The 23,321-nt window shown below is 52.2% G+C and overlaps 2 protein-coding genes across 2 annotated transcripts in view; one reads left to right on the top strand and one right to left on the bottom strand.

The window, feature by feature from the left end:
- LOC117886991 (zinc finger protein 445-like) overlaps positions 1 to 23,321 on the bottom strand; it is a 731,357-nt gene that overhangs the window by 401,574 nt on the left and 306,462 nt on the right. The window lies entirely within an intron of this gene.
- Positions 628 to 16,597, top strand: LOC117886950 (zinc finger protein RFP-like). The gene is made up of 7 exons (XM_034789132.1): positions 628 to 1,103; positions 3,249 to 3,344; positions 5,962 to 6,192; positions 6,888 to 6,910; positions 8,797 to 8,912; positions 10,645 to 10,704; positions 14,582 to 16,597. Exons 1-7 carry the CDS (start codon positions 687 to 689, stop codon positions 15,094 to 15,096), a joined length of 1,458 nt encoding a protein of 485 aa, XP_034645023.1. The 5' UTR covers positions 628 to 686; the 3' UTR covers positions 15,097 to 16,597.

The following is a 23,321-nucleotide window of genomic DNA, read 5'->3' as shown; positions in this document are numbered from 1 at the left end:
ATTTTGCACACACAAACTGATGAAAAAATATTTCCATTGATAATAACATACATTTACAAATAGGCACAGTAAGAAAAATGCGGCATGAGAACTTCTTAGAGTTTGATTTAAAGAGGTTTACTTAGCATATTTTGAAATGTGATGCTGATAATTTGTGTTTTAATGGTTACAAAGTTTTAACTTTTTGAATCTCGTTGGCTACTGTCATTAAATAATTATGGCGTGACCAAAATATTGCCCATAAATTCCCACAAATGGGAACATTTAAATTGATAAAAACTGTGCAACTGTGAAAGTTGAAATAGATACAATTTATTTTAAAGTATTTTTTTATATTTATCTGTCAAAATGCTATATTCAATAAAATGAATTCTGCCCAAGCCTAAACATCACTCCTTAGACACACAGTTCTGCAAGCTCGTCAGGACAGGGGGATGGATGCTGATGTCCATCTGAAGCCCCAGTGACCCTCCCCACCAGCACAGGGGTCTGCTTGCAGGACCAGAGCCCTAGTGGGGTACATTTTTCATGAAACCCTCCAGGGCGGTAATGTTACCACTTGGGAGTTGACTCTTTCCAATTCAGCAAACAGAGTGAGTCAGTTCCAGGAAGGGAAACACCCCCTTGCTGCTGCAGGCGGGCCTGGTGAAATTGACATTTACCCTGTTACACTGGCCAGAGGAGCCATGGCTGCAGAGAACCCTGTGGAAAGTCTCCAGGAGGAAGCTACATGTCCTATCTGTCTGGAGTATTTCACAGAACCTGTCACTCTGGAGTGTGGGCACAATTTCTGCCGAGCCTGCATCAGCCAGTGCTGGGAGGGATCCACTACAGCTGTCTCCTGCCCTCAGTGCAGAGAAACTGTGCAGCAGAGAAACCTCAGGCCAAACAGGCAGCTGGCAAATGTGGTAGAAATAGTCAAACGGCTGAGTTTACGGGCAGCAAAAGGAGCAGGAGGGGATGGAGTGTGTGACAGACACCAGGAGGCTCTGAAACTGTTCTGCGAAGAGGATCAAACCCCGATCTGTGTGGTGTGTGACAGATCCCGGGCTCACGGCGCTCACACGGTGGTTCCCATAGAGGAGGCTGCCCAGGAGTACAAGGTAGGGAATTGCTGTCAAGTTTAATGAGTAATAATTTGGATTTCAATTACAGGCTAATTCCACTGAAAGTTACCTGGCACAGTTGTGGTGCACCATTCAGCTGTGTAAAGCCTTCATTGTATGGATGATATTATAATAAGTAAATGATCTGCTAGCGTGGCAAAAAATGAAGTCTTTAAAGATACCTGATGTGGGAAACTTTTCTCTAAGATTCTCAATCCTTTTCAAAATTATCTTCCACTGTTAATTGATCAGTAAGGTTTAAATCACAAGAACCGCAGGCCAAAGTGTGTTACCTTCAGCCTGGAAAAAGAGAAGTTACAAGCTGTTCTTACAGATTTGTTTAATAGAATTTATTATTATTATCTTTATTTGCATCCGAGTAGCCCTAATAGACCACAAATGAGATCTGAGCCCTGCACAAAACACAGGGAGGGACAAGCCCTGCCCTGAGCAGTTTACAGTCTAAATAAGCAAAACAAACAAAGGGTGATAAGGGAAACTGAGGCACAAAGACAGGCAGTGAGTTGCCCACGGTCACCCAGCATGTCATTGGCTGAGCTTGGCATAGAACCTAGCTCTCCCATCCCAGTCCAGGGCCTGAACCACTAGGCCATGCTGCCACCTCAGTATCAGCCCCCCTTGAAGAAGTTTGTCCATTAAGAGGGAAAGACTCCTCAATAAAGGTCCCAGGCCCAGCAGGGAGATGAGGTTTCTCACTGGGATGCTGAATTCCTGTGTTGCTCCATTAGGGGTTAAACTCCAATGCCGGCCTGCACTGGAGGAGATCACTGGGCTAAACACTGGGTGGACCCCAAACACCTTGAGTCCACCCACAAAAGGGCTCCAGACAGCGCAGGGCTTGGCCAAATATCAGGGGGATTAGCCTGGATTGTAGCAAATAACTTCTGGGCAGTGCTGACCTGTGTCAATCTGAACTGCACTAGTGTGTACATGGGCAAGGACCAGCCAAAGTGATTCCATTAGTCCCACCTGCAACCTTTGGAAATCTCCCAGACTCCACTGCTTCTGGGATCCTTACCAGGGAATGGGACAGTGAGGTACCTACCCAGAGCACATTGTCATGAAAGGTTTAGGACAGCACTAGGGCAATCCTCAAATGTTCTTTATACAAATCTGCATTTCTAATAGGGTGGCCATAGATACATCCCCAGAATACGGGACATCCCCACACCTGCCTGCATGGGCCCACCCTGCCTTTGTCATTCTGCACGGAGGTGCCCCCCCCACCCCCTGCTGGGCACTGGGGAGTCTGTGTGGGGCACTGGGAAGTTGGGGGGGGGCTGTGCAGGGGGCACTGGGGTGCCTAAATGTTAAAAGTGGTGGTACCCAGGGGTTAGGAGCTCCAAGCCGTTGCTGGCGGTGGGGGTCCTCGGCAGCTTCCAGACGCCACAGACAGCAGGGAACCCTGGAGCTCCGAGTCCCTGCAGGCAGGGGAAGGGAGCTCAGACCCGAGGCCCATGCAACTGCCCAGCCACCAGAGGCAGTGTGGGGACCCTGCCGGGGACACACAAGCTGTAAATCCAGCTCTGTTTCTTCCTCTCTCTCATTTTCACCAAACAAAGCCATGTCCAGTGCTGAGTCCCTACCGGACAGGGATAGTGCTCCACAAAACTGGGACTGCGCAGCTTCAAACCAGACGAATGGCCTCCCGACGTCTCATGGGGTTTGACCTGGTGCTTGGATCAGCTCTGTCCAACCAGTGCAGTCCCCAGGGCTTCAGGGCTGAAATCCCAGTCCATATTTAAACCCTGATGGCTTCTGGGATTTGTATCACTTTGTTCATTAAGCCTTCTCGATCACTGGTTTATTGATTCATCCCCAAGTGACTCCAGAGTCCTGTTATGCGCTGTACCACTAATCAATTCACAAATACCAATAAAGCTTGGTTACAAATGAGATCTCTCTCCAATTAAAAAAAAAAAAATTGAACCTGAATTGCTAACAAGTCTGAATATGACACACTCCCAGTCTCCATTAATAAGGTTTCATCTCCTTGGTGGTCCTGATGTCACAAAGTGATTAGAACCAACCAATCTGGGGGGTTGGATGGAAAAAACACCCAGCTCCACACCCTTCTCAACCCTGCAAATAAAACCTCCCAAATCATTTCTGTTTCTTCAGGAAAAAATCCAGGCCCATTTGAAGATTCTGAGGGAAGAGAGAGAAAAGCTGCTGGGATTTAAAGTGACTGGAGAGGGGAAAAGCCAGGAGTATCTGGTAGGTGTTGTAGGAGCAGCAGTAATTTATATGCTCTGTATAACCTGTAGGCTCAAAAGGTCTGTTACACTTTCCCTGCCCCCCTTGTCTCCTCTCCCTTTTTGAATACCTGTGAAGTGGCTTTCCCCCTCCCCCCCCCTCCTGGAATGCTTGTGGGATGAATGGGCTGCTTGAACAGCTGGAAGATCAGAAGAGCTCCCAGGTAGACAAGGTGTCTGGCACTCTGATTAGGCAGCGCTCACACACCCAATGCATGGACACTCCATGGACACTGTCCAAGGTAGAGTTTGACCAACCAGACATGGCCAAGTCATCTCTAGTCACAGGCCATGAGGAGCAGGTCCTTAAAAGGGGAAGGGGCCATATGTTCAGCAGTGCACTCACAAGCTTGTACTTCCCGTGAAGGCCCTTTGCCCAGAACGCCTGGCCAGTGGTTCGCTGCGTTGCATTCCATTGTACCTTGGAAAGATTTACCTTCATCGCACTGTCCATCGCTGCACTGTGGGACACTTACCTTAAAGGATCCTTACTGACATCTCCAGTGCCGTGCCTGTCCTGGGAGCGTGAGTATGTGAGTGTGAGAGTAAACCCCCCCCCTTTTTTTTGAGCTTAGCTATCAGTATAATAAACGTGCTGCTTTCTGCCAAAGTCTGGTGGGTCATTAGTCCTCCCTAAGCTTACTAGCTGGCCCAATTTCGGGTAACATTACTGGTGGAGAATGCGGGCAGCTTAGTGGAAGATTTGACCCAAGAGTAGTAGTGTTAGTTACATTTTCTTGTATTGTTAATTTGACACTTTCCTCTATGCACCCTGGTTCTACTTCCCCAAGCCCTGAAGGGTATTTCATGGGCCCCCATAACCTGTAAAACCTTGGCCCGTAATTGTAGGGCCCCGTCTTTCAGCTCTTGGATTTGTCCCCCCCCCCCCCCGAGATCTCTTAAAAACAACTGTTAGTAATAGGTGATTCTGCAACATTTTAGCAACTAAATGTTAGTTTAAGTCCAAATCAGTTTAACCTTGCATAACGATTGTGGTACTCCTACGGATCTTATTTGTTGTGTGTACTTAAGGAGGTCCTGACCTCAGTAACTTTTATTGTTTGATGGCTATTGCAGCATCAAACTTGGACCACATTTTGTTTTCAGTGTACCTAATTATAATAATGGTGATGGTTTTATTGTATTCCTAATTATTATAATTGTTTGCATTTGTGTTTGTTATATCTCATGTTTAGTCAATTGTAATGGTTTTAGTTATATTCACCTGGTTATAATTGTTTTGTTTGTTTGCAACTAATGACCTGTGCCCTACAATGACAACTACTGTAATAATCATAGATCAAGGGGCGGAGTGTTGTAGGAGCAGCAGTGATCTGTATGCTCTGTAAAACCTGTATGCTCAAAAGGTCTGTTACCCCCCCCCTTTTGTCTCCTCTCCCTCTTTGAATACCTGTGAAGTGGCTTTCCCCCTCCCCCACCCTCCTGGAATGTTTGTGGGGTGAATGGGCTGCTTGAACAGCTGGAAGATCAAAAGAGCTCCCAAGTAGACAAGGCATCTGGCACTCTGATTAGGCAGTGCTCACACACCCAATGCATGGACACTGGCTGAGATGGAGTGTGACCAACCAGATCTAGTCGCAGGCATGAGGAGCAGGACCTTAAAAGGGAAAGGGGCCATGTGCTCAGCAGTGCACTCACAAGCTTGTACCTCCCCTGAAGGCCCTTTGCCCAGAACGTCTGGCCAGTGGTTCGCAGCGTTGCATTCCATCGTGCCTCAGGAAGACTTACCTTCATCACACCATCCATTGCTGCGCTGTGGGACACTTACCTTAAAGGATCCTGACATCTCCAGTGCCGTGCCTGTCCTGGGAGCGTGAGTATGCGAGTGTGAGTGTGACCCTCTCCTTCTTTTAAGATTAGCTTAGCTATCAGTATAATAAATGTGCTGCTTTCTGCCAAAGTCTGGTGGTTCATTAGTCCTCCCTAAGCTTACTAGCTGTCCCAATTTCGGGTAACAGTAGGTGCCTGTTGTTATTAACCTACAGGAACTGGCAGTGGGAGGTCTGTTTGTAGGCAGATTCCTCTGTGGCCTTGGTGAACATGGGCTTGTGTGTGTTTCTTCATCATCATGGATTCCTGGGTTAGATTCATGTGTAGACAAGCCCTAAGCTTCCATTGCAGTTGATTAGTTAATGTCTAGCCCTTCTGGCTTTCACAGAAATCCCCCCAAGTGAACTAACTGTCACCTGTGAAGTGCTGTCCACTCTGTCTGGTCATTGCTCGCATTGTTAACAGGTATGTTTCTTTTAGCTCTCCTGGTGTCTCTGTCAGTGTAGTGCTGAGTCCTGCCACCTGCTGCTCTGGGTCTGAGTTCCCAGAGACCATGAATAAATATAATATGCTGACCATGACAGACATGGAAACCTCCCTTTCAAAGACACAGGGGCCAAAGGGGAAGGTGTGAGAGAATCCCCTTCCTAGTACCCATAGGGTATAGTCAAATCTCAGAAATCTTAGCATTTTCAATGAAGTTCTCCCTCCTGCACACTCAGCGCTCCATGAAAGGGCCCTGGGCTCCATCCATGTCCCTGACCAGCCCTTTCCCTATTTTCATACAGAAACAAACACAAACTGAGAGGCAAAAGATTGTGTCTGAATTTCAGCAACTGCGGTGGTTCCTGGAGGAACAAGAGCGACTCCTGCTGTCCCAGCTGGAGAAGCTGGATGAGGAGATTGTGAGGATACAAAATGAAAATGTCAGTAAACTCTCAGAGGAGATTTCCCGTCTCAGTGAGCTGATCAGTGAGATGGAGGGGAAGTGTCAGAAGCCAGCGAGTGAATTCCTGCAGGTGAGACTGAGGGAGAAACAGAGACACCGACTCCGTAGGTACCCCAGGGCTTGAGCACCCATGTAAAAAAATTAGCAGGTGCTTAGCACCCACTGGCAGCCAGCTCCCCCCCCCCCCCATAGTGCTTCCTGCATGCCGGCAGCCCCGCCGATCAACTCCTCCCCCTCCCTCCCAGCGTCTCCTGCCTGCCACAATCAGCTGTTCTGCAGTGTGCAGGAGACACTGGGAGAGAGAGGGAGGATCGGGAATGGGGTGTGCTCGGGGGAGGGAGCAGAAAGAGGTAGGGAAGAGGCAGGGTGGGGGCAGAAAGAGGAGGGGCAGGGGTGTGGCATTAGGGGAAGGGGTGGAGTGGGGGCAGGGTCTGTGGTTGAACACCCTCAGGGACAATTGGAAGCCGGCGCCTCTGGTTAGAAACATCCCAGATCCCCATACAGGGAAGGGAGGGCTCCTGAATCATAAGCACTGGGGCCAGCAGTTGGAGATCTCAGTGTAACTCGGCGTGTGCGTTCCTGTTCTTTGAAGTGTTACAGACACATTGATATTAGAGATGGAAAAGCCCCATTAGCTCAGGGAATCCATGGCCTGGGGTCAGGGCAGGGCCTCTCTTCCCCGTATTTGCAGAATCCCTTCCCTGGGATCCCCTGTGTGTACGTGTCAGATGGGACTGAAATTCCCCCTCTCTTTCCCTCCTCTAGAATATCAGAAGCACCTTGAGCAGGTACGTGGCTCTCTCACTCCCCCTCAAACTTCACAATGCTGGGAAAGAGCTTGGTGGTGATGTTAGTTTGACTTTCAATACCTTGGGGGAGCAATCTGTAATCCCAGATTCTTCATTTACATATAATTGTGATATTGCAAATAAAGCATGCCATGCGACGTATCACGGGAACGGTTATGATCTGCTGAAACCCATCGTTCCATCTAAATGTGTATATCATCAATACATATGAAGTTATGAGAATGTGTTGTATGCTTGTCACTAAAACATGCTGTGGGTTTGGGAGGCGCCCAGATACTAGCTCTCCAGATAGAATGACAAGGGAGGTAACCAACACCTGGGTGTGTACTGAACAGACAACACCAGCCATTGTCCAGCAAGGGAGCTACAATGCAGTGACTCACCTGCATAAGGCCACACCAGGGGAATTGCTCAACCTTGCCTGGGGACTCAGCAATGCCCACCAGAGACATGCCTGGACTTGTGCTCTCCAAGCACATGGGCTAAGGGTATAAAACAGAACACAGGGGGGCCATGCTTGGCCTTTCTCCTGCCCCCACCTATGCTGCAAGTAACCAAGACACTGAGAAGACTTAAGACTCCAAGAGAGGAGACTGGCCCAGATTTTAAGGCTGAAATCTGTGTACTATGAACTGCAATATCCAGTGGGGTAAGAAAAATTGCTTAATCTAGATGTTACCCAGTCTAATAGTGTTGAGAGTTCAGACTGCATGCTTATATTTTCTTTTCTTTTGGTAAATAACTCTGACTTTTTGTCACTTATAGTCATTTAAAATTTATCTTTTGGAGTACAGAAATTTCTTTTACTGGTTGTCTTTACCAGTGAGTTTGCCTGAAATGTGTGGTAAATCTGCTCAGGTTTTGCAAAGGCTGGTGTATATCCACTTTCCCTTGATGAAGTGGTGAACCAATTAATAAATTAGATGGTATATTCCTGAGGTAAAGTACTGGGAGCTGGGGTGAGGGTGTGGGATTTGGCTGGTCCCTTCCTCTGTGTGATTCATGAGTGGCACTGGGATCATTCATGCAATCTAGCTGGGTGTGGAGCTCCGCATGCTGTCGTGCTGAGTGATAACAATGCCTGGAGGGGTTTGCTGCTTGTCACTAGCAAGGCATTGTGAGAGACAGCCCAGGCTGGAGAGAGTTAAGGGGGTGCAGTGGTCCCCAGTCCCAGGCTGCACCCCAGGGAACCTGTCACAGCACTGCATCTCCCCAGGGCTCTACAACAAAATGTCTGGTGAAGGTCATATTCTGGATACAAATCTATCTGGCAAACTTCATCCTGAGGTTCTCACCCTTGTAAAGAAGACTCTGGAATTATCCATTCAGTGGGAAGGACTGACCTAAAGTATTTCCTAGAGTTGTCACCTCCCTGGGGGACTGGCTGCCTCAGGATTGTGGGGATGGAATATGGGCCTGTCACTGCTGGGGCCCTGGTCACCATTCAGCCCACGGCAGCAGTGGTCAAGAGTCTTCCCCACCTGAGGACTGTTTGGAGACCTGTGTGGAATGAGCTGGGGAGGGGGGAGTTGGTGTCTCGGTCTAGTTCCTAGTGGACAGAATTCTATAACACTTAACTTGGGAACCTCCTGTCCCTCAGATCATGGAGGCCATGGAGTGAATTGGCCATGGAGACTCAATTCGCCTTTTATCCCCAGAGCAGGTCTCTCCAGGCCAGAGCTGAAGAAGATTAATGGGTCCTTGGAGAGGAAGATTGCACGGCCATGGGCTCTGTTGCACCTGCTCTGAGGCTGAGAGAAGTAGAGGAATTCTAACTCCAGGCCCATTAGAGCGGCGACTGACCAGCAAGAACTTATAATAAGTCACTAAATGAAATATAATCACGTGAAATTGTTTCTCTCCAGGTGGGAGAAGGGGAAGTTCCAGCAGCCAGAGGAGATTTCTCCTGAACTGGAAGAGCGAGTCAGTGGTTTCTCCCAGAAAACTATTGCGCTATTGGAGGCTCTGAGGAAGTTCAAAGGTACCTAGAAGGGATCTAGGAGGGGAAATTGGGATAAGTGCCTGAGACTGTCGGAGGCGAATGGTGCTGGTCAATTGGTTCATAATTTAGATTATGCTTCTATTTAACTGTTGGATGAGAATGCCACGCACTTGGGGTGCAAATCACTCAAGCTGATTAATTCAACCCTTTATTTGTTCCAAAAGCAAGTCTTGCTATTACAATTACTATTAAAGTAAGAAATGACTGACATAGTGAAAGAAATACTGCCCAGTTACCTTCTTCAGGGGCATAGGCAGGTCATGATGCATTTCTCCTATGATGCTCTAACTACCTCTTACAATGCCTTATGTATTATACACATCCAGATTATATGTATATTAGTTCTTTTCCAAAGCCAAGTCAGGCAGTATAAACGCGCAATCTCAGTTTGTCCAAACTTACGCATAAGAAATGACCCTTGCACCAATTCTCAAAACTTAACCTAACAACTAGTGGAAAGCAGACACTTTGAGCAGATGTAGCAGAGCCCCAGGCATCAGGATGTCTCCCATTAATTCATGACTTACCAAAGGTCACAACATTAAAGCTCACGATCAGCAAAATGGCCAAATTTGGGGCACCTGAGTCTCTCTCCCAACTAGAGAGCTGCATGGCAGGTGCTCCAGAGCTGTGCAGCCTCCACATCTGCAGGTGGAGTCAACGGGAGCTGCAGGTGCCCAACCCCTCTGAGAACCAGGCCCCAGGTGCTTAAAGGTCAGCACCCAAAATCTAGAACCTAATTTAAAGACCACTTCTTAAAGCTGGACCCAGCCCATCACTGGGCTCTGGTCCTGTATGGCAGCTAGTCTAGGCCAAAGGGAAGGAGAAAGCCCCTCCCCCACGGGAGCCTCTTGTACCTCCTCCCCAGCAGCTGCCGGCACAAGGCGTGTTCCTGAGGGGGCTGGGAATGGGATTGGGGTTGTGGTGGACGAGGGACAGAGGGCCGTGTATAGCTGGGCCTCTGACACTCTGCACACTGGGCAAGACACACGGGCCCATTGTCATAGGGCTGTAACTCTGGCTGCTTCAGAACTTCCTCAGCCTGTGCCAAGGTCTGCACCGGCCCCTGCAGCCACGGAACAGCAGAGTCACAAATGGCCCCTCCCCTCTCTCCTTTCGCCGGTACAGGGGGGAATCTGGCCATTGAGCCAACCTTCCCCTGCCTCAATGTCCACACGGATAAAATGATTTTATTATTATTCCTATTTCTGCCTATGGAGGACGAGGCCCCGTCGTGCTGCTCTCTGTAGAGACGCCAAGTAAACAGACCCAACAGCTCACAAATAGAGCCAGGATTTTGCACACTCTCAATATCCTGTTAGTGTCAAAGGGACCAAAGTGGGTAAAGTTACTTTTATGCCAAAGTCTTTGCATGATCTGGGTCTAGGTTGTGACAAAAGGCAGCAAGTGAATGAGAGAAACCAACGGGAGTGTGAAGGGTGGGAGGGGATGATGAGGGAAAAGTGGATTGCATTTACAGATTGCCCGTCCTGGGATGGTTGTGAGGCTGCAAGGATGTTGGTTCCATTGCTGGGAGATGCCTGAATGAGAGAGGAAATAGAAGGTTTCAGACCTTTTTATATTAAATACCTGTGTGTGTCTCTGTCTGTTTCTCTGTCATGATGAAAACACAGGTCTAGGAGTTCAGAGTGGTGATGCTGTTATAATATGAAAGCCTGAAATCTCACCTCTCTTATCCTTTCCCCTCCAGACACTCTGCCGTCTGCACTGGAGAGAAAAACAGGGGAACTCCTAGGAGCACACAGACAGGGTGAGTTTGCAGGTGGAGCTTGTCTTTAAATTATGAGAAAATTCCAGTGAAAAAATCTTTATGAGATTGTAGCTAAAGTTACCAACCAAACCAACAGCAATCATGACACACAGCCCTACAAATAACACATTAAACAGTGAGGAGATCCAGGGGCACTGAAACAGGGGGGACCAGAGGGCCAGGCCATCCCACTTTTAAAAGTGGGATGGTCAGGCCCCCCCCCTACTTTTTAACATGGGCATAGTTTGGGGGCAGGCAGTGAAGGATTTAGAGTTAGTGGGGCCCTGTGTGCAGCTTCATTTTGGCCCCCATCCCTCGGGACCCAGCCAAGAAAAAGAACATTCTCTGTTATCTCTCCCCCTCCCCGTTTTTCATTCTTTTTTCCTTCATCCTCCTCCTATATTATAAGTAATAGGAAGTAAATGAAAATAAAGGGAGGTACCTTGATTGGGGCAGGGGCTTGGGGTGCAGGAGTGGGTGTGGGGGTTGGGCTCTGGGAGGGAGTTTGAGTGTGGGCTCTGGGCTGAGGCAGGGGGTTGGGGTGCAGGAGGGGGCCAGGAGGGCAGCGCTTATCTTGGGCGACGCGGCACACTCCCCTGGCAGCGGCTCCTTGGCAGGGGGGCAGGAGGTCTCTGTGCGCCACTGCCAGCAGGCGCCACCCCTGCAGCTCCCATTGGCCGCAATTCCTGGCCAATGGGAGCTGCGGAGTTGGCGCTTGGGGCGGGGGCAATGCACGGATACACCTCCCTCCCCCAGGGTCCGCAGGGATATGCTGGACACTTCTGGAAGCAGTGCAGCGTGGAAGGAGGGAGGCAGAGCAGGCAGGGAGCCACCTTAGCCCTGCTGCACTGCTGATGGCACATCTCTGCACGCCCCTTGAGGGGAGGAGGGCAGGGGATCAGGCAGCGCGTGTAGCCGCCTTCCCCCTCCCCACACTCCCCCTGCCAGGGGTACGCAGAGACGTGCCAGGAGGCGGCCACTTCCGGGAGCAGCATGGGGCCACTGGTCACAGCATGCAGGCAGCCTGCCTGCCTGAGCCCTGCTGAGCTGCTGCATTTTGGGGGCCCCCTCTGTCATTGGGGGCCCCGTGCCACCGCATGGTGTGTTTAATGGTAAATCCACTCGGGGGGCAGGGGACCATGTTGCCCCCCCAAACTGCAAGCCTTGGACAGGCCTGGAGCCAGGGCCATCCCTAGCCAGTCTAGGGTTCTACGCAGCCCCCAGGCCTCCGCGGGGGGGGGCTGACTTGGGGGACAGGGGGGAACCGCCCCCCAGCACTCACCGGTGGCGTGGCTCGAGCCGGGTTGCTGCACTTCCTACCCCTGGTGAGTGCAGGCCCGACTCTGCTGCGGTCCTCAGGGGAGTGGGGGCGGGGCTGGGGCAGAGCAGGGGCTTTGGGGAAGGGGTGGAATGGGGGCGGGGCAGAGGTGGGAAGAGACAGGACTTGGGCAGAGCAGGGATGGGGGCTTTGGGGAAGGGGTTGAGTGAGGGCGCGGCTGGGGCGGAGCAGGGGCGGGGGCTTTGGGGAAGGGGTGGAGTGGGGGTGGGGCTGGGGCGGAGCAGAGATGGGAAGAGGTGGAGCAGGGGCGGCGGCCATGGGAAAGAGGTGGAGCAGGGGCTGGAGCAGCACTCAGCTACGTACTTTGCATATGGATAAGGACGGCCCTGCCCGGAGCTTCGCAGACAGTTTCTGTGCTTCGTGGTATGGCAGCTGATCAGCTTCCCCCATGAAGCACAGAGCCTGCCCGTGGCGCCAGCCTCTTCCTGGTCCTGGCCCCTCTCATTGGCTCCACCCCTCTCCTCTTCCCCCAAGGCCCTGCCCCCTGGTCAGGCCACAAGCTAGAGCTGGGCTCTCACCCAGGGAGCCCGGGACACACTGGGGAGCCCTGGACACAGTGGTGAGCTGGAGCCGGTTTCCACCGGTTCCGGGAAATGGTTGTTAAATTTAAAAGCCCTTTTAGAACCGGTTGTTCCGGGACAACCGGTTCTAAAAGGGCTTTTAAATTTAACAAAAGCTCCATCAGCTCCCTTCCCTGCCCCTGGCCCCAACTCACCTGGCTCCGGCTCCGCCTCTGCCTCCTCCCCTGAAGGCTCCCGCTCCCGGCTTCCCGCGAATCAGCTGTTCGCGCGGGAAGCCTGATAGGGCTGAGAAGGAAGCAGCAGGTTCCTGCAGTTAAGCTGGGGCGGGGGGGGGTGCGAGGAGGGACTCCTGCCGACTGGGCAGCGCAGCTCCGGGCCAGACCCTGGCCCCGACTCTGAGCCAGCCAGCGGCCCCCAACTTCGGGCCGGTCTGCGGCTCCGGGCCGGCCCCTGGCCCCCGGCCGGCCAGTGGCTCTGGCCCGGCCCCTGACTTTGGCCCAGTGCCCGCGGCTCCCGGCCCCAACTCCTGACAGTGTGACCCCCATCTCCAGGCAGCGCAGTGAGGGGGTGTTGGATAGAGGACGAGGGGTGGATTAGGATCGGGACTCGGGGTGGTCAGAGGACAGGGAACAGGGGAATTGAATGGGGGCAATGGTCCTGAGGGGGGCAGTCAGGAAGGAGCAGGGGAGTTGGATGGGGCGGTGGGGGGCAGTCAGGGGCAGGGGTTCCAGGGGCAATCGGAACAGAGAGAAGGGGTGGTTGGATGGGCCAGGGGTCCTGGGGGTCCATCAGGAATTAGAGGAGGGGTTGGATGGGGCGGCAAGGGGCAGTTAGGGGACAGGGAAGGGGGTGGATGGGGCAGGGGTCCTGGGGGGTGGGGTGTCAAGGAATGTGGGGGGTTGGATGGGGCAGGAGTCCCAGGGGGAGCAGGGGAGATGACCCCCTCATGGGGTGAGGAGGAGGGAACCAGTTGTTAATATTTTGGCAGCTCATCACTGCCTGGACATCCACCTGCCCTGGGTGGCACACTCCAGGGAGCGGGGACATGGACCAGGGACTGCTCTCAGGCCCCCTGAAGCTTGGCCCAGGGCAGGTTGAAGGTCAGGGGCTTTCCACAGCAGCCAAGGCTCCCAGTCTAGTCTGGGGGGGGGGGGGCCTCGGTGGGAAGAGGAGGTGTAGGATGGGGCCATTGAGGGGGTGGGGCCACAGGCTTTGGGACCTCGTGCTCCCCCACCCCAATTCTACCAAGGTTCAGGAACTCCTGGGTAGATCGCAAGCTGATGTCACACACAAAATCCTGACACCAAGGTTAGTGCTGAGTTCATGCCCACGCTGATGAACAGAAACTCTCTGCCCTGAGGGCTGACACATCTCTTTGCTTTACCCCGGTGCAGGGGGTCTCCCCCGTTGCTCTTCTCCAACATCCTGCCTTTCCTGTGGGCAGGGCTGGGCTCTCCCATTGGAGCTGCTCACTGCTTCCTGGATTGGGGAGATGCTCTCCCTCTGATGCTGCCAGCTCCTTCCTTCTCTTTGGGCTGGGGATGGGGCTACCCCACCCAATGCCACTTCCTACTCTCTAGTGTTAAGCAGCTCTTCCCCAATGCTGTATCTTCCTCTCTGTTCCCTGGCCTGGGAAGTGGAGGCTGCATTAGGGGAGGGAGCTTCCCTCTGAGGTTTAAAGCTGGTGCGTATTTTTTCTGCTCCCTTCTCATTAAAAGCGTCTGACACCTTCCTGTCTGTGTCTGTGCTGCTGGGAATGGAGCAGCCCCGCCCCAGAAGGGGGAGCTGGGAGATGAAGCCTCTGCAATAAATGAGAAACTAGTGAAGTGGGTTCCATTACAAAGACAGTGGAACTGCAGTGACATCTCTGCTCAGTCTCAGGTGCCCGGGACAGAGGCAGCTCCCTGGGATCCAGGCCTGTCCCAGCCAGAACAGGGCTTCTGGGGAGTGTGAGAAATGGTCCCAGCCTCCCCCAGGGCCAAGCTCTGCCCCTCACGCTCTGATTCTCTCTCCCCAGCGAATATGACTCTGGATCCAGACACAGCTCAACCCCAGCTCGTCCTGTCTCAGGATCAGAAAAGTGTGAGATGGGGACACACACGGCAGGATCTGCCCAACAACCCTGAGAGATTTGACCCTGAGCCCTGTGTGCTGGGCTGTGAGAGATTCACCTCAGGGAGACATTGCTGGGAGGTGGAGGTGGGGGATGGAGGATTCTGGGCTGTGGGGGTGGCCAGAGAGTCTGTGAGGAGGAAGGGAGGGATCAGCCATAACCCTGAGGGGGGGATCTGGGCTGTGGAACGGGACTGGAGTCAGTTCCGGGTTCTTACTTCCCCTGTGACCCCCCTGCCCCTGAGCCGGGTCCCCAGCAGGATCCGGATTTGTCTGGACTGTGACCAGGGGCAGGTGACATTTATCGATGCTGATGATGAGGCCCCGATCTTCACTTTCCCACCAGGCTCCGTCCCTGGGGAGAGAATCCGCCCTTGGCTCTGGGTGGGGGGGGGATCCCAGCTCAGACTGTGTCCCTGAGACCCGGGGGAGAATATTCCACTGGGGACCCTGAGATCAGCCTCTCTAGCCTCACACACCCTAGTCTCTGTGATCATTGCCTATGGATTTTCTATCATGCCGTCTCCATGACCCTGGAGGTTGCTTCTGGTCTCAACTCTGCACCGTCTGGACTGTCAAACCATAGAGAGCGTTGAGTGAGCGAGGTAGAGTAGCCGATCTCATCACTGTCCCCGGCATTGTGCAGCCTGTTTGCCACTGTCCTCTATGAGCCAGGAGGACTCTGGGAATCCTGGGTCAGACAGTGCCACTGAGACATTGGGGGAGGGAAGAGCCCACTGGAAATGAAACAATGGGCTTCTCTAGCCACAGTCATCCTAGCCCCTATGGCCTGGAGGACTCCTGTCTACTCAACCCTCTGGTCTCTTAGCTCTATGATCCCTGGAAGCTCCTCCCCACTACCTCTGTGCAGAATCAGGGATGGGAGGGGAAGGGGTGAAGAACCCCTGGAGCTGCAGAAGGAGCAGAGGGGCCCTGAGGGGCAGATGTGGGGGCTGCAGGGTCAGAACTGAAGGAGGGGCTGGGGGCAGAAGTGATGTGGGGTAGAATTAACAGCCGAGCTGGGGACAGGCAGATGTGGGGGTGGCAGGGACACAGAATTAATTGGGGTTTTGGGGAGAAGCTGGAGGCCCCGCACCAGCAGGGATACTAGCAGAGGGAGAGCCAGGGACTGAGGAATGTGATTCATCCCAATATCCAGTAGAAATGAATGGCTAGCATAGTCACGTCCTACATTGCCAGACAGGCAGTAGTTAGGGCAACAAAGAATTCTTCCCTTGGCCTATCTGCGTCTACATTAGGGTTAGATTGACCTAACTACATCACACAGGGTGTGACATTTTTCACAGCTCTGAGCAATGTAGCTAGGCTGACCTAAGGTTTAGGGGTGGACTAGGCCTCAGGATGAACAAGGGTATGTCTACACTACAGTGGCTAGAGCGGCACAGCTACAACGCTACAGCTATGTCCCTGAAGTGCCGTAGTGTAGATGCTTCCTACATTGATAGAAGTGGTTTTCCATCACTCTAGTTAATCTCCCTTTCTGAGAGGCTTTAGCCAGGTCACCAGAGGAATTCCATTGTCAGCATTGGGGGTTAGGTCGATCTAGCTGTGGCACTCAGATCACACCGTGTTTCCCAGCCCTGAGTGACCAGGTTGATCTAAGTGTTAAGTGCAGAGCAGGCCTAAGAGGGGTTTCTCTGGAGCTGGCTGAAAACACAGGGGCTGAGGGATTGGCTGGCAGCTTGGTGTGCGTGAGGCAGAAAGTCAAGAGAAGCAGTCGTGAGTGTGATCCCGGGAGGAAACGGAGAGACAGAGCTGGCTTCAGGCACAGGGTTCCTCAGAATGCAGACGTGGAGTTCTGAGTAAGGAAACTGCCGGCTGCTGTTTGTTTGTACCGGGCACAGGAATGTGTTTGTTTGTAAATAATAAAGATTGCACCAAAGAAATACCTGACTCCTATCATCAATTTCTCCTTCCAGTGGAAGAACCTAGCAAGACCCCAAACACTGACTAAATGCTGAGGTCAAAGGAGCAATGGTACAACCCGAGTCAGAATCTAGACCTGTGGAGGCAAATGCGTTGGTGGGAAACATTTGCCGGGAGCTCCAGCAGCAAAGAGCCTGTGCAGAGGAGTAGATTGCTGCTCACTGGACTTCAGCATGTCCAGCTTTGTGGGCCGAGCAGTCCCCATTGTCCCGTCTCTCCGGCTTGACACTCCTCTGCCCAGAGTCAGACAACTGACAGCTGGGGGCCCCAAATGTGAGCCTGGAGCCTGGCTGACGTCTCAGGATATCTCGTATTTCCCCCCAGCAGAACCAGTCCACACAGTGATTATGGGCTCAGTATTGGGCCAAGGAGAAAAAATGACTGGAAGAGACTGGAACAGCTGGAATGGGGTGGGGGGTGGGGGTGGGGAGTGGGTAGGATTGTTACTTTCCCTTCTGGGGATGGAGTTTTACAAATATTAAACGTAAAATCTTCTTTCCAGCTCTTAGCACTGGGGCGGGAGGGCTCCAGCAGTTAGCCCAGCTGTCAGCTGGGGCAAGGGGGGTAAGCAGCTGTCAGCCCTGCGCCAATGTGAACGACTGCTCTGGGGTCCTCATCCACCATAAGTGCCGACTCCAGGGTTGGAGCACCCAAGTGGAAAAATTGGTGGGTGCTCTGCACCCTCCGGCAGCTCACCTCCGCTCCGCCTCCGCTTCCTCCCCCGAAGCACACCACGTCCCTGCTTCTCCCCCTAGCTCCCAGTGCTTGTGCCATGAAACAGCTGTTTCGCGGCGGCAAGCGCTGGGAGGGAGGGGGGAGGAGAGGGAATGCGGTGTGCTCCGGGAAGAGGCGGGGCCGGGGCGGGGATTTGGGAAAGGAGTCCAATAGGGGCAGGGAGGGAGTGGAGTTGGGGCAAGGACTTTGGGGGAAGGGGTTGGAATGGGGTGGGACAGGGGCGGGGCAGGGGTGGAGTCGGAGAGGGGCTGAGGGGTCAAGCACCCACTGGCGCCGAGAAAAGTTGGCACCTGTGTCATCCACCACTCTCCAGCTGGGAGCTATGTGTGTGCGGCAGGCAGGGAAGGAGGCAGTGTGCCCAGCTCCCCGGTACAAGAAAACAAACATGATACACAAATCGGCAGCTTACAGGTCGTGAGGTCCCTGCCCCAAAGAGGTTGCAGTCTATAAAGATGAGTAGAGACAAATTCCCCCTCCCCTCCAAATAAGCATTTGTGCGTGTACTTTATTTTCAAACATAGTTTGAGAACCTTCTGAATTTTCTGCTGTTCTAAGATTGCATTTACCAAAAATAAATAATAGCACTTTGACAGAGGCAGACCTTTTAAAAAATATCTGATTTCTACCCAGGACCATGGTTGAACTCAGTGTCTGTGTATTACTCAGGTTCAATGGCTGCAAAATTCACCTTTGACGCTCTCTGAGTCATTGCTAGCTAGCTTTCAACCCCCTAAGCTTCTCTCTCTCTCCACATGTTCAGTGTAGACAAGCCCTAAGATTTAAGGGTGAATGAGCGAAGCAATAAACCAACAGGTTACACGTCAAACACCAGGTATAACAGGATTCAGATAGGTTTCAGAGTAGCAGCCGTGTTAGTCTGTATCCGCAAAAAGAACAGGAGTACTTGTGGCACCGTAGAGACTAACAAATTTATTAGAGCATAAGCTTTCGTGGACTACAGCCCACTTCTTCCGATGCATATAGAATGGAACATATATTGAGGAGATATATATATACACACATACAGAGAGCATGAACAGGTGGGAGTTGTCTTACCAACTCAAAAGATTTTTTTCTCTTACTTAATTGGCCTCTCAGAGTTGGTAAGACAACTCCCACCTGTTCATGCTCTCTGTATGTGTATATATATATCTCCTCAATATATGTTCCATTCTATATGCATCCGAAGAAGTGGGCTGTAGTCCACGAAAGCTTATGCTCTAAAAAATTTGTTAGTCTCTACGGTGCCACAAGTACTCCTGTTCTTTTTGAGGATTCAGATAGTCTGAGTTTAACTTTAACAAGTAAAATCCATGGCTAAAGCATTCTCCCAGGGTCACCAGCCACCATTGCTGGGATCCCCCTTTTCATGAATGCAAAATGTGCTCTCCTGTTTCCTTCCTGAAGGATTGCAGGGTGCGGTTCTTGTCCCTCAGTTATAGTCCAGCAAACCGTTGAAGTGCCTTCCCCCCCCCACATTGTTTGTTCTCCAGTGTGCTCTTTCTGTTGGTTCTATGTGCCAGTGGCTCTCAACCTTTCATCACTATTGTACCCCTTTCAGGAGGCTGATTTGTCTTGCCTACACCCAAGTTTCACCTCACTTAAAAACTACTTGCTTACAAAATCAGACATAATACAAAAGTGTCACAGTCACACTATTACTTAAAAATTGCTTCCTTTCTCATTTTTACCATATAATTTTATAAAATAAATCAATTGGAATATAAATACACCTCTACCCGGCAATAACGCGACCCGATATAACACAAATTCGGATATAACGCGGTAAAGCAGCACTCGGGGGGGGCGGGGCTGTGCACTCCGGTGGATCAAAGCAAGTTCGATATAACACTGTTTCACCTATAACGTGGTAAGATTTTTTGACTCCCGATGACAGTGTTATATCAAGGTAGAGGTATATTGTACTTTCATTTCAGCGTATAGTATATAGAGCAGTATAGGCAAGTCATTGTCTGTATGACATTTTAGTTTGTCCTCGCTTTGCTAGTGAGTTTTATGTAGCCTGTTTTCAAACTAGGCAAATATCTTGATGAGTTGGTGCACCCCCTGGCAAACCTGGGGTGGGGGGGTGAGGGAGGCATACCCCTGGTTGAGAACCACTGCTATATGCAAACAGGACTTCAATTATGTTTGCTTACAATGCTTCATCTACATGCGAACTGTGGGAGAGAGATGACTAGATATCCCCTGGTCTAGCAAAACCTGTTTGTCAACCCTGCCTGGATTCAGACTTTAAAACAGTTTCTGGTATATAAACATAGTTCCTTAAAGATCATCTGCCCCCACGTCTTGCAATAATCCTGAGGACCAGTGTGACATGAGCCTTTATTAGAGACTGCCCGTGACCCGTGGTGGATAAATACTATGAAAGCAATGCATGAGGAGTAGTGAGTTTGTCAGGCCCTCATAGAACAATGCACCCTTTTCCGGTCAACACTGGAGAGCTCTTAGTGTCACACCCATGAGCGGCAGGTGAACAGGGCTGGCCAGAGTGGGGGGAAAGTGGGGCAATGTGCCCCAGGCCCCGGGCTCCGCAGGGGCCACCACGAGAATATAGTATTCTATAGTATTGCAACTTTTTTTTATGGAAGGGGCCCCTGAAATTGCTTTGCCCCAGGTCCCCTGAATCCTCTGGGCAGTCCTGCAGGTGAAACCTCCTTTCGGGGATGCTAGCCCCCTGGCCCCACCCCTTCTACCCAAGGTCCTGCCCCTTCCAGACCCCTCACCTGCTGGAGCCCCAAGGCCCCCCCACTCCCACCGTGGCCAGAGGAGCACTGGACCTAGCACCCGCCCAACCCCCAGGCCGGCCTGAGCACCATCCCGAGCCACCCCAAAGGAGGAACACAGCAAGCTGTGGGAACCTCTGGGTGGGGGAGGTGGAGAGGAGGGACTCACCAGGCGGTGCGTGGGCAGTGGAGGCCTTGGGGAAGGGGAGAAGCAGGGAGGGGAAGAGGCGAAACACAGGCGGGACCACCACAGCCCAGGTGTCCGATGGCAGCTGCGCCAGGGGAGGCTTAGCCTGAATCCCCACCCCCCACCCCCGCAGTTACATGCAGTGTTGCCAATTTAGTCGTTCGTTGGAAATTTGAAATGAAATTGAAACATTAATACACACTTTAAAAGCATATACAGTGTATGAGAAAATACTTGTACCTGAGAAAGCACAATGGGTTTGAAAAGTCTGAACAAAGACTGGCTTCCTCACACAGCTGTTGTTTATGACAATGTCGGCACATTGGTTTCGGCTATATTGGCCTACCTAATCATTTCAAATTATGATTTGTAAGCAAGGTCTGAATGAGCTCTCCCCTGACAGCTAGTGAGGAGCCTGGGGTCGGGGAAGGCTTCAGGACCAGACTGTGTTTACAAAATTTGTTAGTCTCTAAGGTGCCACAAGTACTCCTGTTCTTCTTTTTGTATTTACATGAACTCACCTACTCTGCCTGGGTATCCAGCAGACAGAGCTGTGCTGCCCAAGTGATCAATTTTGGCTGGTGTTCGGTTACAAATCATTTTAGTATTAAATGTGGGGGTCAGAAAATGTTTTTATCCTTATTGTGTGAATAAAGGGCAGCAGAACCGTACTTAGCCTGACTGAATGAGGGGGTTTCCCTCAGTGCTTAATTTGTGCTAGGACTTGCCGGGGCTAAGCCCCGGCACCTCTAGTCTCGGCAGTTCATAGCCCCAGCACCTCTGGGCTTGTCACATCAGTTATGAAAGTAACAGACTTGCTTGAGCTCCGGCACCTCTTTCATTACAAATTAAGCGCTGGTCATCCTCAGCTGAACTGCACTCGCTAAGCAGGAGGTTTGGATGCCAGATCCTAGTGCAGAGAGAGAGGGGGGGGGGGGGGGCAAAGGTGTTTTGCTAACAGTCACAGGCACTATTTGTCCTGCCCCTCTCTCCTGTTTAGAGACAGAGCTGATTAGGCTCCATAGAGAGTCTTTTGTTCTGTTAAGTGACCACTGCAGCTGAAATCACTGATAACCAGGTCTAAGTGCTGAGTTGTGCTGTGGGACAGTGTTTCTGTGGAAGAGATGGCCCAGCCTGCACTAGCAGTGAGGTTCCCCCACTGAGAGCTGAAATCACTGAGAGCTGGGTGGAACCTTGAAAGACCAACTCACGGAGGTCACAGTAGCAAGTGGCAGCAGAAGGTGACGGTCCAGGGCCATTGGGGATGGAGCGGTGGAGTGAACAGTGGCATGACAAACAACAATGACCAGAGCATTTGTTTGTTGGACTATGTTTTAGGACACGGAGGCTCAGAGGGCTCTGGCTATTGCTCAGGGAGAGGAGGAGGCTGGTGCGTGTCTCTCTCTGCTCCTGATATTAGAGCCCTTGAATTGAGCTGCCTGGGTCAGATACTGCTGCCTCCTCTACCTGAGAGCCCTGAGTGTGAAACTGCTGCTCCCCAGCTGGGGCTGTCCCAGGAACAGACCTTCATTACCCCCCCCCCCCCCCGCCTCTGTGCCCAGCCCAGGTGAGCACTTTTGATGGACCTGGAACTAGCCCCCGGGCATCCCCGGGCTCTGCCAACACCAGTTCCTGAGCTGGAGCCTGCAGGTGATGGGAGAGACCTGGGGAAAAGGGCTGGGGCCGGGCAGGATAGTGACTCTGCACAAAGGGCCCCTTTCAGCGACCTGCTGGTGAGTTTGTACCGAAGTTGGAGGGGCTCTCCATGTGCCTGCAGGTCCCAGAGCTGTTGCCCCCAGTGACACAGTTAGGCTCACACTGGAGAGCGAATGCCCATGGGAACGGGACAGTCCCCAGTTTTCCCAGGCAGAGGGGAGAGGGACAGAGACAGGAAGGGGAAATGGTGAGACCGAAAGGGGCAGCAGGAGCAAGAACAGGGGAGGGAAGTTCCCAGCTCCCAGCCCTGCCCTGATCCATTCCCTGCATCCCCCTGGGCCGACTGACTCTCCTGGGATTTGGAACAAGGGGAGGAGCTGACGGAGGAAAAGCCAGATCCTGCATCTGCCTAGCCCACGCACTGCTGGGGGGATGCACTGCCCACAGGGCCAATGTTGGGAGAAATCCCCCAAAGTGGCTCCTTTGATTCTGCTCTTTTCTAGCATTTGTCTTAGAGACTCTGTCCCTGTGGGGGTTTAAAAGTGTCTCAGGGGTTCAGTGCTGGTGGGAGGGGCCAGGTCTGTGTTGTAATAAAGTGACTGAGGGTTTTCCAAGCATGGCAGAGCCCAGAGTGTCTGTCTGCAGGGAGAGGGGGTGTGAAATGGACTCGAGCCCCTTCTGAAACCTCCCCCATCGCCCCTCTCGCCCTGACAGGCTGAGGAATCACGTCGGCGTTTCACTCCAGATCGTCCCGTCTTCCAGGGGACAGGGAAGGGAAAGGGCTGTGATGGAGCCAGCTCAGGTAGGGGATTTTCAGGGAGCTGCAGGGGGTTGCTGTAGAGGAGGAGGGGCAGGAAACATACAAGGGGAGGTGGGGAGGGGACAGGGTGTGATAAACCTGCTGGGACATGATCAACCTGGGCCTGATTTTCTGAACAGGCCCATTGGCCAGAGGGGGGCATTCCCCCATTTCTGAAACAGGGAACACTCCTCCCCCCCCTCCCCTCCCTGGGCAGGGATGGGAAAACTGAACCCACTTGCCAGAGGCTGCTGTGAAATACGAAGGGAAGCTGTCGGGATTAGGGTGACCAGACAGCAAGTGGGAAAAATCAGGACAGCGGGTGGGGGGTAATAGGAGCCTATAAAAGAAAAAGACCCAAAAATCGGGACTGTCCCTATAAAATCGGGACATCTGGTCACTCTAGTCAGGATTCCTGTCCCTATCCCTGGCTCAGAGCTCTGCTTCCCGCATCAGCCTGTGGCTGACAGGCGTGTGGGAAATGAGAAGACCCTGCCCTGCTCCGTGTGCTGGGCTGACAAGGAGCTCTCACCTTCTCCCCACCCCCTGAAGCCTCCTGGCTGCTCTGAGCAGG

This window comes from Trachemys scripta, chromosome 14, assembly GCF_013100865.1.
Source record: "Trachemys scripta elegans isolate TJP31775 chromosome 14, CAS_Tse_1.0, whole genome shotgun sequence".
Classification (NCBI taxonomy): Eukaryota; Metazoa; Chordata; order Testudines; family Emydidae; genus Trachemys; species Trachemys scripta.
The sequence above is the reverse complement of the archived record's forward strand: the minus strand, read 5'-3'. Positions and strand labels throughout refer to the sequence as shown.

What these genes read in the sequence shown, in the direction of transcription:
- LOC117886950 (XM_034789132.1), top strand. Translation starts at nt 687, where the DNA reads ATGGCTGCAGAGAACCCTGTGGAAAGTCTCCAGGAGGAAGCTACATGT. An exon ending in AGGCTGCCCAGGAGTACAAG is followed by an intron (nt 1,104 to 3,248) that starts GTAGGGAATTGC and finishes CTGTTTCTTCAG; the next exon opens with GAAAAAATCCAGGCCCATTT. An exon ending in GGAAAAGCCAGGAGTATCTG is followed by an intron (nt 3,345 to 5,961) that starts GTAGGTGTTGTA and finishes ATTTTCATACAG; the next exon opens with AAACAAACACAAACTGAGAG.